Raw genomic sequence first — 16,066 nt, 5'->3', positions numbered from 1 at the left:
TCATGTTTGACGGCCAGCTCTCCTTCTCTGACCATGATCATCTGTCTCCTGGTCTCTTCGCTCTATACAACATAGGAAGATCAGGTCTTAACTGACTCAGTACTCCACCAAGCTCTTGGTCCAGACCATGGTTATCTCTCACTTGGACTATAGCAGTGCTCTTCTGTTGGACCTTCCTTTGTGCACGGTGAAACCCTTACAGATGGCCCAGAATGCAGCAGCCCGTCTGGTCTTTGATCACGTCACTCTGCTGCTCATCGACCTCCACTGTCTACCCATGACCACCTGAATCAGATTCAGTCACTAATGCTGCCTTCAGAGTGACTTCTGGGTCTGCTCTATCTACTTGAACTCAATCATACAGCCTTATGCAATCTAACAGACGGTCACGTGTAACACCCACTTTAACATCTCTTCACTGGTTTTCTGTTAATTTAGAATTTTAGGATATACACCAGAATACACCGCAGATCTCCTTCGACCCCACACAACAAGCTGAACTCTTAGGTCTTCCACCCTGGGTCTTCTAAGCGTACCACAAACACACTTTAAGATCCGGGGTGATGGCGCCTTCCAGTAAACAGTTCAGAAGCTCTCTCTGACTAAATCTGAGAGCCTTGGACTCTGTGGACTCTTTTAAAAAGCAACTGAAACCTGTTTTTCCTCTCGTATATTTCATCTGGTGTTTTTACTTTTGCTTTTATTTGATGATTTGGTTTTAATATTTTCATTTGATTTTATTCATTTTGGTTGTCAAGCACTTTGTGACTAGTCTCTGGGAACGGGGCCATACCGATAAACTTTGCTTGCTTGCTTACGCTTTCCGAGGAATGTGGTTTGTCATCACCATCCTGCACACAAGACAGTCTCAGTCCAGACTGTTCTGGTCTGTGGTTCCCTGATGGTGGAACAAGCTGCTGAACACTCTCAGAGCAGGAGCCTCATCTCTTCAGAGAGCAACTCCTCTCCTAACACCTCTTAACACCCTAACATGTCTATCTAGCTCTTAGTATGAACCTTTGGTACACTTCCTTATACAATCTCCTTCACTTATGAACAAATGTAAATGTCCTTCACTTCTCAATCTCTTTTTCCTGATGGCTTTGTGCCTTTGGGGCAACTTAAGAAAATATGCCTGTAAGTCAGACATCTTCATGTAACACAGTCTTTATCATTTTTCCAGCACTTCACAGTTCAGCTCAACGTCAGCCTCAAAAACCAAATTTTCCTTCTGTGATGATTGATATTGCACCATGTGACCAGAGCTGCTAAAATCCACATATTGACACAAGGACCTGAAACCAGGGGCGGCAAAACAGGACCCAGTGAGACTGAACAGAACTTGGACCTGGTCTGACTCAGAACTAAACACCCCAAACTGAAAGCTGGATGTTTTGTAATACATGAATACGTGATTCTTTGTGCATCTGTGTGCAGATGCTGTATTAGTGATATCAATATAATTTTTCAGTTCCCACTTACTGCTAGTAGTTTTATTAAGCCTCATGCAACATCAGGCGTATATGAAGAACTCCACATTCTTGTGATAAGTGTGAGACTGTGAATCAACCATCCTATTTCAGAACATCAGCGATGATAAGTCAGTTTTACACATTCACTACTCAAACTGCTGTAGAGATGGGTATGACAATGGACATGATAACACAAACACATCATGTATGTACAGATTAGCATGATGCTCAAACTACTTTGTGTTCATGCTGGAGCAGTGATAATGCTGTTACTCAAAGTGAGGAAAATGATGACACTGACACTCCTGATAAAACCTCAGTATTTAAACTGGACACTGGTGTCAGTCAGTCAGTCGTTGATTTCTGGGTTTGGTTCCTGCACTTGGCCTCTGTCACCATGTCTTTCTTTTTGATGCCCATCCGTGCCTCCTCCTGTAAGTGTTGTAACCATGGTTGTGTTGTTGGTTGTTGGTTGTAGACTTTGTCATTTTGCTATTATTTACTCTTGGACCGAGGACTATGTGTGTTACAGTGTGTAGAATATATGCTTTATTTGGAAAAACCACCTCTGGTCCTCATTGTTGAAACAAATAATCAGTAAGTCAATTGAAAGGAAGTGAATACCTGATAGTTCTGATAATCAGTTAATGCTTCATTTTAAACCAAATACAGTAGATGAATTGATAATGAAAATAATTGTTGCAGCTCCTGCTCATTATTTTTGTGTTTGTGGATATTTGTACACGGTCAACCATTTGTCAGAGATTGTGAAATTGATTCATCAATTATTCGAGTAGATGTAAATAATCTTCATCAGTTTTGATAACTGATGAATTATTATTATTATTATTATTATTAATAATAATAATAATAATAATAATAACAAGTCACATATTTTCTTCCTTCATCTTCTTTATTGTGAAGATTTGTGTCTTTTCTATGGTTTATATCAGTAAACTTGTTTGGGTTTTGTAACTGTATAACTAACTCAAAACGATACATTTGAAGACAGCACCTTCAGGTGTGAGAACTTATGGCAGACATTTTTTTATTTTAAGCCATTTTATGGATGATTTTATAACCATGAATCGATTAATTGAAAAATTGGTCCACGGATGATGGCAGTAATAATTAGTTGAAGGCCTACTCTTCATTCACATGTTTTATACTTGTGTTAATGTTTGTGGAAATATGTATGTAGTCAACTATTTTAAAATGAATCAACTGTTCACCCTTCATAAGGACAGTGTTTTACAGTTTACATGCTGTTTCTGGTGTGAAGAACAAGTCTCGGAGGCCGCATCTGACAGTAAATGACTAGTTTAGACAGATGTTTCATTCCTGTGCCGTTGGACCTGCTCACCAGGACATGTCCTCTCTGTGTCTCCCTGCAGCCGTCATCATGTCCTCAGTTCTGCAGAAGTTGATCAGCCCTCTGGCCAGCGGCCCCGCCGAGCCTCCCAGGAACAAAGTGACGGTGGTCGGGGTGGGCCAGGTGGGCATGGCCTGCGCCGTCAGCATCCTGCTGCGGGTAAGAAACAGATCGGCATGAGTTTTATTACATGAGAATAATTAGAAAAATAGAAACCCATACAAAAATCTGATACATGGTCATATGCATCAATTAAGTTTATATAATATACATGTCAATGTGGAGTACTCTCACTAATATCCAATATCCAGAAGACACATGTATGGCCATATAGTTCAAAGTGTAGCATCATTTTCATGTATGTTCACTGTATCCTTACAGATGTATAAATATATTTCTATTTCGTAAAATCTGATTCATAACAGGAGTTGTCAGTTTAGCATTCACACTGGGATCATGTCTGTTATTGTTGTTCGTTGTGCTAATTTTATTATTGTATATTTATTGTTTGTGTGTCACATTGGTGTGCTTTAACCAGCCTGTGAAGGCAAAGGCAAATTTACACATTTATTATTATTATTATTATTATTATTATCACAGGGTTTACACATACAGACAGACAACCACTGACACTCACATTCACACCTTCAGACTATTAAGAATCAATTAAGAATCACCAGTCAACTTAACCTGCATATATGTATACAGTATGTATTTATGTGTGTGTGTGTGTGTGTGTGTGTGTGTGTGTGTGTGTGTGTAATCAATAAATAAATCATCCTCTTCCTCCTCCTCTGGTCAGGACCTGTGTGATGAGCTGGCTCTTGTGGATGTGATGGAGGATCGTCTGAAAGGAGAGATGATGGACCTGCAGCACGGCAGCCTCTTTCTCAAGACCTCCAAGATAGTGGCTGACAAAGGTCAGGAAATTCTGACTTCTTTAAATATCACTCATCAGATCTGAACTGTCTTGATTCAGTCTCACAGCTGAGCTGAGTTCACCTGTCTGTATCCACAGCTGTGAGAGATCTCCAGTGTGAAATCAGCTGATAACAGCAGGAACATTGATTGTGGAATTATTAAACAGTGTGTGTTAGTGTGAGAGCAGTGAGTACTTCTGTTATCTGAGGCCATGAGTGATTACAGTTTTATTTCAAATGGCCCCAGTGGGAGTGTAACCTCCAACCTCAGAAGAGTGAATGCTAGCTTCACTCACTAACTGCCTGAGGCTAATGTGCATCAAAGTGAGCTACTCAGTTATGTAATTTATTCCTATATACATACCGTACATTAAAAAGCAATGATAATAAAGTATATAAATCGTCCTTTTCTCCGTCTCCTTCAGACTACGCAGTGACAGCCAACTCCCGCCTGGTCGTCGTGACAGCCGGTGTTCGTCAGCAGGAGGGTGAGAGCCGCCTCAACCTGGTGCAGAGGAACGTCAACGTCTTCAAGGCCATAATCCCGCAGATCATCAAGCACAGCCCCAACTGCACGCTCATCGTGGTCTCCAACCCTGGTGAATACACTAATACACACATGATCATCTCTCGGTGTGTTTGCGTGTGTGTGTTTGCGTATACTACTTATCAACATCACACCCTCCACAGTTGATGTGCTGACCTATGTCACCTGGAAGCTGAGCGGTCTGCCCAAGCACCGTGTCATTGGCAGCGGCACCAACTTGGACTCAGCCCGCTTCCGTTACATGATGGCTGAGCGCCTCGGCATCCACGCTAGCTCCTTCAACGGCTGGGTGCTGGGCGAGCACGGAGACACCAGCGGTGGGTACACACAGAGAAAACACTTAACAGACAAAGGAACATTTGTCAGATATCATGGGTGCTTTTTTCCTGTTGAAGCTGCACTCAGAAAGTGAGTAAACATATTCGACACATTCCCCTAAATTTGTTTATTGGCTTGGTACCATGTTACAATCAGTCTGCCCTTATAAAGGGTTTATGAAGGGTTTATAAGTTGATATAGTTTATTAATCAGCTTGTTAACACTAATCATTTATAAGCTCTTATAACACATTAGACAAAAAGGGCAACAGTGACCTGTTGCTTGCCAAATAGTGAGCCCACATGTATCTGTACTGTTCAGACTCATATCTCATTAGTTACTGAGCTTTCTTTGTTTTCTCCATCATCAGCGTTTGTACCTGCTGCTTCATCACGTTTGTTCAGTTATTATCAATGAACCACCGTCAGCATCTTAATGCTCAGAAAGTTTCATCTGGCAGATCAAATTATGGCAGATCACATGATCATATCACATGACTAGATTCATCCTCGGAGGCCTTGGCAGTGTTGTTTACCTTGACATGCTCTCAGCAGCCACAAAAGTGATCTTATTGTAAAGGGTTAAACACATAATCATTTATTAATGAGTTTCTATAAGGCTCCTTTTACCAGTTATAAATGGTAGTGACTCATTAGTAAGATTAATGAGTAGTCAGCATTAACTTGATCTTGCCAAAAAGTGAGCCTGCATCAATGTATGAAAACTGTGTTAAAACTCATTTATAATTGTTTATTTATGATTTAAAAAGTGTTAACAACTGAATCAGTAACCTAATTGTAATCTTGTAAAGCATTACAAGTTGCATTGTGGCAAATAAAACATCCAAAGTACAAAGTGCAGTGTAAATACAAGAACAATGTTATACAAAAAGATCTACCTAAAATGAAAAGAAAACAAAAGAAAACATAACACATCAACCAAAAAAATCATTATATTTAAATACAAAATTAACAAGATAGAAGGAAAAACGAACACCCCAAACCCATTAATGTTCAACTGAGCTTTTATATTATATACACTTATGTATATAAGTATAACATCAAGATCAAACAGTTTGTGGAGGGACACACATTTTAAACTGTGTGTGTGTGTGTGTGTTTTTTTTCTCTAGTGCCTGTGTGGAGCGGTGCAAATGTGGCTGGAGTCAACCTGCAGAAGCTGAACCCTGAGATTGGCACTGATGCTGATAAAGAACAGTGGAAGGCCACACACAAGGCTGTTGTGGACAGGTAGGCTGTGTGAAAGTGACTGTGTGAGAGGGAGAAGTAGACCAGATAACAAAACAGTTTGGATCGAGCTTTATAAATGTTTAATGTCTACATGACGCAGCAGAAGCCTTTATGCTCACAGCCTTCCGGCTTCCTAAACACCCAGAGCCTCCGAGGCAGGATCTAGTCCAGGTGACGGAGCCTCAGTGACCCCATGACAGGAAATGATTCAGCCTGTCGGTCCACACTTCAGTTATTCCCGGCTACACAATCATCCGTCTCAGGTGATCTGATCACCAGTGGTCAGCTCTAAATTCAGGTGTGAACACACCCGAGACACATTGTGGATGCACTTGAAATTCAATGACTCAGACCACATTCAGAGGTTGTATGGGCCACATGTGGCACTCATACTCACTCACACACACACAAACACATCGACAACAAACCTGTCTGTCTGATTGGCTAAAAACAACAACACATACTTGTTTATTTACATATAAAGCAGGAAGTGTGATCCGATCCGAAGACACATTTTAAATCCAGATGTGAACTGACGCACTTACAGCTGAGCACTGCTGATCAGATCACTGAAGATGATGTTAACGCAGGTCTGAACAGGACCTCAGTTATTGATATCTATCTTTCTATGTATTCTAATCAAATCTCTGACTGTACAGTAGCTCATCATTGGCTGGCCCTCATCTGTTAAATAATCTACTGTACAAGAGTTCATGTAGCTGTCTAAAGCTTGGCATTAGCACTTCAGGCCTGTGTTGTTCTGGTGCTTCAGTTAATGTAACACTTTGTTTAGAACTAATATTGTCTGTAACACTGTATTGCATCTTCTTTGAAAGATTTGTTAGAGTCTTCCAGGCTTATTTTAGACTTACAGGTGTAAATTAAGTCTTGGCTTCACTGCTGATCTCAATATCATTTTGCTGCTGCCTCAAACTTATCAGTTTGAGGCAAGCAAGTTTGCCAGTTCATAGCAGGTCAACAGTGTCAAAATATTATGTTAACAAGGCACTATGTTGTGTCTCAGCGCCTACGAGGTGATCAAGCTGAAGGGATACACCAACTGGGCCATTGGCCTGAGTGTGGCTGACCTGACTGAGAGCATCATCAAGAACATGAGCAGAGTACATCCTGTCTCCACCATGGTCAAGGTCAGACACACACACACACACACACACACACACACACACACACACACACACACACACACACACACAGTTAGTAATGCCTTATTTTTATGTGCTTTAGTGTTTATTCCTAAAAGAATTTGCAGATTATAAACAATGAATATGGAGTCATCTGGGCCCTGGGAGAGAGGCTAACCTCTCCTTGCACTCAGCCCACAGCCTAAATAAAGTAGCTGCTGCTTATGGAAGCCATGGTTGTGTGATTATTTTTGGACTTGTTATCACATGACCTTCATCCATTCTCCTCTGCCATAACCGCTCTTTGTTTTCTCTGACACCGAGAATGAAGGTCCTAAACACATGTACGGAACAAGTACTTGCTGAGAAAGTCTTATTCGTCTATGAACTAAATCTAAAAGTAATTTGCAAGATGCTAGAATCACATGAGTATTAGACAAATAGGGGCTTTATGTCAGTTTTTATTATTGTTATATTTATCTTTGTATTACAGGATTTAAAAACACTTACATCAGATTAATCAGATTTATTCATTTATCAAAAATGATCAGGAATAAAGATCATTGTTGTCTTACATAGTTGCCTCCATTACTCCACTACCATTTGTTTTAAATAGCAGTCCTATGGCTCGTATGTTAAAGCAGGGTGCTTGTCCCTGTGTACTACACCTGTTTTTCTAAAGGAATAATTCAACATTATGGGAAATATCATTTGGGATAATGTAAGAACTCAACTCAACAACATATAGAACATAGATCTAGTTGTTTTTAGACATTTTAATGAGGAAAAGTTACAGATTATAACTTTAATAAGGTTTATAATGGAAGGAAATCCAACATTCACGTATTCATGGCCACATCCGAGGCAAACTGTGTGTAGGGAGATTAACTGAATTAACCGACAGGAGAAAAGTTGTTGAGAGGTTCTAAATGTCGGTTTGATACTTCTTGGTTAAGTTCACAGCTCTATTTGTTTTATCCGTCAGTTTGACAATTTGTGGTTTTACATGCTAGAACTTGTTCTTGAAAAACAACAGCTGGCTAAAGTGACTGTTTGCAGCTTCCTGAAGTCTTGTTTCCAGGTTTGGCACTATTGTTCCTGCATAGATACCAAAATAAAACCTGTGCTCACTGATTGTAAATCAGAACCTGCACACACACACACAGACACAGCACAGGAGTTCTGGCAGATCTGAATCAACTTTTGTTTGTCAAGAAATAGTTCCAGTATGTAACCCCGCCTCCTAAATCCTGATCATGTGTCATGTGCAAACAAAGAAGCATATTAATTACCAATTATAGATATTTGTAGAGGTTTTGATATCCATCCTCTCAGCTTACTTATTAATAAATATTTCTCTAAACATAAACACTTTAATCGCCTACATACAGTGCATGTCTATATTGTGTTAACTTTTGTGTGTTTCTCAGAGCTTCATCCTCACTTAACTGTGTGTGTGTGTGTGTGTGTGTGTTTGTTTCCTCAGGACATGTATGGTATCGGTGAGGAGGTCTTCTTGTCTCTGCCCTGCGTGCTGAACAGTAACGGTGTGAGCAGCGTGGTCAACATGACCCTGACAGACGCTGAGGTGGGCCAGCTGAAGAAGAGTGCCGACACACTGTGGGGCATCCAGAAGGACCTGAAGGACATTTGAACACACCTGCACACGTAGTGCACACCATTGATGCAGAGGCCTGAGACATTCACACACTCCTTTTATACTGTCCCTCTCTCTTAGATTGTGTCGCTCACATTTTAAAGGATGATACCAGTGTTTTTCTTGAACGTTGTCGTCAGACCTGACATGGCTATTTTCATATCAGTGCTGAGTCAGTCACCTGACACCTGAAAAATCGAAACACTCGTATGCTCCTTTAAAAAATGCTAATTTTCCCCCCAAACAGCTCGTAGACTGAAGTTTCTGTGTCCCTGTGTTTGTGTTAGGAGATGTAAACTGACCTCTGTCATGTGCTCTGTATGGATTCTTGTGTTTCAGCTGTTTAGATCAGGATCAAACACAACCCTCAAAAAGCCTTAAGTGTCAAAGTCCTCCTTCAGCACTTCCTGTACCAAGTCGTTCACTTAAATCCCTGCAGGGAATCACTGAGAGAAAGACCCTTAACGTCTAGAGTAAGACCCTAATAATCCAACTGCCTTCATCCGAACGTGGTACAGCACACAGTGACTGCACTCTTAGGTCAACACAGGTTTAGCTGACAATGTGATTGTGAAGGTACTTTTTTTCTTCCCCTCTGGTTTTCTTGGTGTTGGTAAAGGGAGATGGAGTGAAAGAGGAGGAGTGGTTTCATCCAGCTCCAGTTGTGTTTTTTTAAGCATCATTTTCTGACTGTGACCTTGTGTTGGAAACTGTTTTGGAAAGAGTAACGTCTAATTTAATAAACGGAACCTCATGAAGGGAGTTGTGTGTCTGTGAGCGTTTTATTTTTTATAAAAAATTACTATTCATGGTGCTTTTTTCTGAATGATTAATGAAGGAGATTTACACCAACAACTTCAGAATGAAAATGCTTTGTGTCGTTCACCTGGTGGAGCACGTACCACTCAGGCTTAATCAATCTGATTGAATCTCAGTGAGATAGAAAATCTCATTTTCAAGAGAGACCTTAACAAAAAATAAAACAAAAATGAACAGATGGTCTGAAAAGAATTTACAATACAATTTAAATCAAAAAAAATAAAATTACAAAATTGTAATAGAAATAACACAGAAGGAGAATTAAAAACATATGCGGAGATTATAAAACTGTTCAGTCTCATCAGTTCAGGTTTAAAATCTTGTTTCTAAAATGTGGATAACTTATAGAATTTTGAGTTTTTTTAATGGATAGTAAAGATTTCACAGATGTATTATTAAGCTTGACTATGATGAAAATCGTGTTCATAATTTTTTTTAATTGTTATAATAAGAACATAATAAAGAATTCTTAAGAATCACATTAAAATATAAATTATGTATTTCTGTATCTATATCCATTCTATTACATACTGCTATAAATGTTTTTATGAAAATGTTTAGCTCATCAAAATATTTATGGTAAGAATCAATAGAATAAAGATAACAAAAACAACATGCACAAACATTTAATGAAATAACACTCGTGGTCATCTCCTTACAGGTTTTGTAAAATTTATCATTATTTTCATTAACAGATGATCCATTACCAGTCATAAGTTTTACAACACCTCTATTCTTCCGGTTGTTACTGTGATGTCTCAGTGTTTCTGAAAGAGAGATTTTTTTTTTAAAATGATCACTGAATCTTTTTATTGAACTAAATTGAATCTAAATTTTTAACTCATCCAGCAGCTGAATTCACCCCTGAGCGTCTTTCTACAGAGGAAATAAAACATTGTTCAGAAAGTTCATCCCAACACTGTTGCAGAGATTTTACTAATGTGTTGCACTTGTTACTCAGCTCTCACCTTCTGCCCAGTTCATCCCAAACCAGCTCCATGAGGTTCAGGTCTGGAGACTGTGCTGGTCTTCATCCTGTTGTCTGGTTCTGCTGCTGCTCATTTTCTTGCTCAACAATGAAACCTATGAAGATTTAGAGTCCATCATAGCACAGAAACAGCTCTGGTTAAAGTTACTAATGATCTCCTCATGGCCTCAAACAATGGACACACCTCTCCCCACGTGGATCTTAGTGCTGCATTTGACACCATCGATCACATCGGTTATTACAGAGACTAGAACGTGTCATTGGCATTAGAGGAACTGCAAAAGGCTGGTTTAAGTCAGACTTATCAGATAGATTCCAGTTTGTTCATGTTAATAATGACTCTTCCAATCACACACTTGTGTGAGCTTCTTTCTACAGAGGAAATATCACACTCTTGTGTGATTGGAAGAGTCTTTATTACACACATGGAGTTCCACAGGGTTCTGTGCTAGAACAGATACATTTCGCCCTATATATCTGGTTCTGTTGGAGGTTTCTAAAGCGAGTTTTTCCTCCTCACTGTCACCAAGTGCTGTGCATGGTGGAACTGCTGGGTTTCTCTCTATAATATTGTCAGGTCTTGACTTCACCTTTTAAAGTGCCTTGAGATAATGTATATATGATTTGATTCTATACAAATAAAATTGAATTGAATTGAATTGAATTGAACTTCCACTGCTGTAGAGAAACTGGAAGTTAACCAACGTCTTCATCCCTGAAAAAGTTTTTGACCTAAACTTTTTATCATATTATTATTATTCTATTTTTTGCTGTGGGTGGTTTCCTGCCGACCCGAGCTGCTGAATTTTTAGTAAAAACAGAAAACTGGTTTGTTCTAAAACCTTTGACTGGTACTTCACCACCACATGATCCCACCTCATCAGTTCCACTTTGGACATACGGGAATTAATTTTCATTAAAACTGGACATTCTGTTCAAACTGTCATGAAAGACATTCATTTGAATGTTACATTACCTATTACGGTAATTCTTATAGTCCTAATGGGTAATTTTAACACACAGAGAGAAAATTCTTTATAAATCTCTTAAGATAAATGATAAACCACCAATGTATAAATACACTAGACCCACTGTATATGTAAGTCTTTCTGAATTATTGTTTACTTGATTAATGTTTTATTATGATTAAATATTAGTTTCATATTTTTGCTTTATATCATTTGTATTATTATATTAATTTGTACTTATTACCACAGCATTGCAGGGATCTAGCTGCTGAAAGATGTGTGTATATTGTCATTTTAAAAGGCACAGTAGTGCCACCCTGTGGTTGGATTAAGCCACTGCTGCTTTTATTGTAACACCAAACTTTTTATTGTGACATTTTTCCTTCATTATCAAATCAGTTTCTTACGGGAACTACTGAGGTGATGAAGAGAAAACACGCAACAGAAACGTCTAGTCTAAAGATTCATTTCCCCCTTTTTTTCAGTTTTATTTCATTAAATCATTTTTGCTTGTAATCCCTCCATTGTTGTTGATTTCAAATCAGTTTCGCAGTAAATGTAGGTACAAAAGTTTTATTCAGGGAAACATCATGTCATCTGAAGGAAAGGTCTTTTTTTAACACATACGGAAAGACTCGGGAAGGTTTCAGTTAGGCACCTCCAGTTCTCGCGGGAAGAGAGAGAGGGGTGAGAACTTATTTGTCCTGGCTCTTTGAACGGCTCTTCTGTAAATGTAGCCGTTGTAGCGTTTCCCGAAGCGAAGGCCAAACGGGTTGAAGTTGAATTTACTCCTGCGGTCGTTGCACAGCAGCTGCCGCTGGTCGTCATTCTCCCTCAGGGAGAAACACAGGTTGGGGTCCTGGTCCAGGAAGTCCGCTGCGGTCCTCCTGCTGAGCGCAGAGAGGACCGATCCTGATCCTGATCCTGATCCTGAGCCAGGACACAGGAGACAGGAGAGACATCAGCTCAGCTGGGAGAGAACCAGGAGTCCAGAACACCATCACTTTAACTCATTCACCACAATAACTTTAATTTCTTTGTTCACATCAGATATTTTTACACATGCAAAATCTCTCAGAAAAAAACACAGGTTAAACTAAAACACCAACAAACAAAGATTTCCCACAATTCCATGATGAGATTAAAAGTCTATGGAGTGTTTTGTGAAATATTTTTATACGTTGACAAGTTGACAGATGGACATTTTAACAAATACAGAAAATGAATATTCATATAAAATAACAACCTCATATTCCAGTGATGTAGTAAATGTATATTTATAGGACTATATCAAGTTGTGTGTTTATGCACAATAACCACAATATGTGTAAGTAACTATAATTATAATATTAATTTATCTCAAATATTAAAAATAAATATGAGGTAACAGAATACAGCAGATGTTACAGCAACAATAGCAAACATGGTCTGCTACAGTAGGGAAGTGTAGTTCTGTGATATGCTATAATAAGTAATTAGTAGTGTACTGTTATAGTATTCCTATATTCTTCTTACTATTATTATCGTTATTATTATTAGTGATACATGTTAACACAATGTTGCAGCGGGTGGATATGGAGTTAATTTTCCTGCTTTAAATGCTGTTGAGTTGTATAATCTATAACAATACATCACATCTTAATCCTGAAATCATTTAAACAGAACTCTGAAAAGTAACTAATAACTATAATCATCAGATAAAATAAAATGTACATGATGGACCACTGTCCACTATTGGAGCAAAGTAAAATGAAGTTAAGTAAAATGAAAAAGTATTCTCTCCATTTAGAAAAATGAAATCAGATCTAAAAGCTGTACAATGCTACAGTTCAGCTGGTCAGGTAGAGCTCACCTGTTGCTCGTGTCCTCTGTGCAGAGTCATATCCTGGCAGAGCTGCTCCCACACTGCCTCCATCCTGACCAACAATCAGCCCGCACACCACCACCAGAGCCACAAGTCTCATCTTCCAGCACCGGATACAGATCAGCGGGTACTGACGCCTTCCCTCCATTAACACCTGTTTTATATTTCCATCATGACCTTGCGCTCCTCCTGCTCTCAGCCAATCACAGCCGCCTGCATCCCTGCGCTGTAAAATTGCGGAGCTGCCAGTGGTGCTTAAATGTATCATTCATCTGCTCTTCTTGGAAACGATCATTCATCCAGCGCAAGATAATGTGTCACTGCATGTTGGAAAATGGTGAAGAATGGAAAAAGGACTAAAACACCAGGACGTGTAATTGAACGCACCAGTTTGTGGTTTGGCTGCAGCAGCAGTAGCAGCTGGGTGGACTGGGTTGTCACTGGTGTTCAGATCCTTTACTTTAGTAAAAGTATAATACCACCATGTAAAAACACTGTGGTCCTGCATTTAAAATCCTACTTACTAAAGGTACTTGTAATGTTGTATATTACTACTATTAGTAGTAGTGGCACAAAAGTACTTTAAGTATCAAAAATAAAAGCACTGGTGCTGCAGAAAAATGGCCTCTAGACCTGGAGGATTTCTCTGTCTGACACTGATTAGACTGAGGTGGAGCTTTTATAAAGTCTTAGGGGTTGTGAGAAGGTGAATGGCAGAGGAAAGAAAAGTACATTCACCACTTTGTGGTAGTATCCCTCCGCCAACCAGCCAAGTGTCAGGAAATTTAGTCACAGTCTCTCCTTTCTGAGCTACAGCATTGAATAGATAGATGGATAGATAGAGAGATACTTTATTCACCCCCTAGGTGAAATTTAAGAATAAAAGCAGAATAAAAAGAAGAATATTAGCCAAAAGTGTTTTTTCAGAACATTATGATGTCACACTGAAGTTGACCTTTGACCTTTTGGATATAAAATGTCAGCACTTACTTTTATCCTTATAGACATTTGAGTTAAATTGTGTATGAATTTGTGGATAATGGACAACAGCATGTTTTGTGAGGTCAAGGTGACCTTTGACCTTTTTTGTATCAGATGTAATGAAATTCTGTCTGGTCGTTCCTGATATATTCCATTCATTCACAAAAATGTGAGGTCACCGTGACCTTGAAGTTTGTGCCAAATTTGAAGAAGTTCTGTCAAGGTGTTAATGAGATATTGTGTGTGTGAGAATGGGCTGATGTCCGTACGGATGGACGGACACCCTGAAAACAATATGCCTCTGGCTCTGACTGTTGCCGGCGCTAATGCATAAAAACAAAGTCCTGATACATCAATCATTTTCCAGTGTGTGTGTGTGTGTGTGTGTGTGTGTGTTAAACATTAATTTCATTTTACCTCTGTGAACGTTTATTTGAATAAACCATGTGAGGAGTAAAGAGAGGAAAGGTCTCTCTGTGGTTGATTCCTAACATCTCATAGACATGTGGAATTTGACAAGGGGCCCCTCACCAGGTCACAAACCAAACATACTGGGAATTGTGTTTTAGTACACTGTATTTTATTATTATTATTATTTTTTAAGCACATCATTTATTTTATTTCATGTAAATTTTTAATCTCAGACTTCCTTGTGTTTAATACCAGTGTGTCACCAATGAGGCCCAAAGAAGCATAGAGTATCACAGTGTGAGTGGCTTCATAAACAGACTCTGCTGCTGTTGTACAGATGTGTGTTTTTAGACTTCACTGGCCTGATGCATGTTCTCTTCATGCCTGTGTGAGGTTCCTCTGAGTACTCCGGCTTCCTCCAAAAACATGCAGGTTAGTTGGCGTTTCTAAAGTTAGTATGAATGTGAGTGTGAATGGTTGTTTGTCTGTATATATCTGTAGTAACTTATGACCTGTGTCGGAGGGTAATGTTAATTATCTGAAATAAAAGATTGTGGCAGTTTGGTGTTATCATCAGGTTTGAGTAAATGTGTCAGTTTGCCAATAAAATGCCTTGTGGTGGTCATATAATTTTTGTTCTGATGCAGATGAGACATTGTTTCACAACAGTTTGGACAAACCTGAGGGATCCGCAAGATTGCATTATACACACTAAAGGTACAGATTCAGGTAAGATGCACCATGTTATTGCAGGTCCACCCCCACCTTGGTCTTTCTCCCCATGTATCTTGTCTAGCTCCACCTCCAAGTGTCAAATATTTATTATTATGCAGGTTGTTTATAGGAGTTGTATAACATGTCATGTTATGTCATGTTATTTGTACATTTTGCTATTGCTACATATTTCACGTTAGCATAGGCAGCTGTTTACTTACAAGTCTAGAAGAAACGTTGTGAGGTCAGCATCAAACTTTATGTCTGTCTCCAGAGGTGGAAAACAGAACTATTTCCTTGACTTTTTTTCTTCTACTGAAGTTAGCATGCTAACCAGTTAGCCCCAGCCCAGTCCGACTATCTCGTCACTTTCCGATACTGAGTCACTGTAGCCTCCAGTCTGTTCTGAACACGTAGCTGCTCAGAAGACGTATTATGACCTCTTGTCTTATAAATGTAACAATGGCTGAAGCTCTTGGCAAGACTGGTAAGTTAAATAAGCTGTTAAATAAACCAGATAATATAAAGGCAAAATGTGACAAGAAAAAAATCTAAAATATAACAAGTGAAAATAAAGTATCCATTACTAATGATGCTTAAATTCTGGAAACACTGCTATAACTTTCTTTCTGTGGGGTGGGCA

The 16,066-nt window shown here is 39.1% G+C and overlaps 2 protein-coding genes across 2 annotated transcripts in view; one reads left to right on the top strand and one right to left on the bottom strand.

Moving 5' to 3' along the window:
• ldhba (lactate dehydrogenase Ba) overlaps nt 1–9,440 on the top strand; it is a 12,855-nt gene extending 3,415 nt beyond the window's left edge. Inside the window, exons 2-8 of the mRNA XM_023418746.2 lie at nt 2,867–3,003; nt 3,647–3,764; nt 4,190–4,363; nt 4,455–4,628; nt 5,762–5,879; nt 6,904–7,027; nt 8,508–9,440. Coding sequence (XP_023274514.1) covers nt 2,875–3,003; nt 3,647–3,764; nt 4,190–4,363; nt 4,455–4,628; nt 5,762–5,879; nt 6,904–7,027; nt 8,508–8,675 — 1,005 coding nt within the window. The 5' untranslated portion in view covers nt 2,867–2,874 and the 3' untranslated portion in view covers nt 8,676–9,440. The remainder of the gene's footprint in view (nt 1–2,866; nt 3,004–3,646; nt 3,765–4,189; nt 4,364–4,454; nt 4,629–5,761; nt 5,880–6,903; nt 7,028–8,507) is intronic.
• Nucleotides 9,441–12,010: 2,570 nt separating this feature from the next.
• kiss2 (kisspeptin 2) lies at nt 12,011–13,417 on the bottom strand. The gene is made up of 2 exons (XM_087177223.1): nt 13,306–13,417; nt 12,011–12,383 (listed from the first exon to the last, which is right to left on the bottom strand). The coding sequence occupies exons 1-2, from the start codon at nt 13,415–13,417 to the stop codon at nt 12,100–12,102; spliced, it is 396 nt and encodes a 131-aa protein (XP_087033349.1). The 3' UTR covers nt 12,011–12,099.
• Between the last annotated feature and the right edge of the window lie 2,649 nt (nt 13,418–16,066).

The sequence above is a fragment of the Seriola lalandi genome, unplaced genomic scaffold (assembly GCF_002814215.2).
Source record: "Seriola lalandi dorsalis isolate HSWRI2012SDOR001 ecotype SW California unplaced genomic scaffold, Sedor1 jcf7180002054584, whole genome shotgun sequence".
NCBI classification, from domain to species: Eukaryota; Metazoa; Chordata; class Actinopteri; order Carangiformes; family Carangidae; genus Seriola; species Seriola lalandi.
Note: the sequence above shows the minus strand (reverse complement) of the source record. Positions and strands in the feature narration are given on the sequence as shown.

Bases quoted from the DNA above. Each gene is read 5' to 3' on its own strand.
- kiss2 (XM_087177223.1), bottom strand. From the start codon at position 13,417: ATGAGACTTGTGGCTCTGGTGGTGGTGTGCGGGCTGATTGTTGGTCAG. The intron at 12,384-13,305 runs GTGAGCTCTACC...GTCCTGGCTCAG, and splicing joins ACAGAGGACACGAGCAACAG to GATCAGGATCAGGATCAGGA.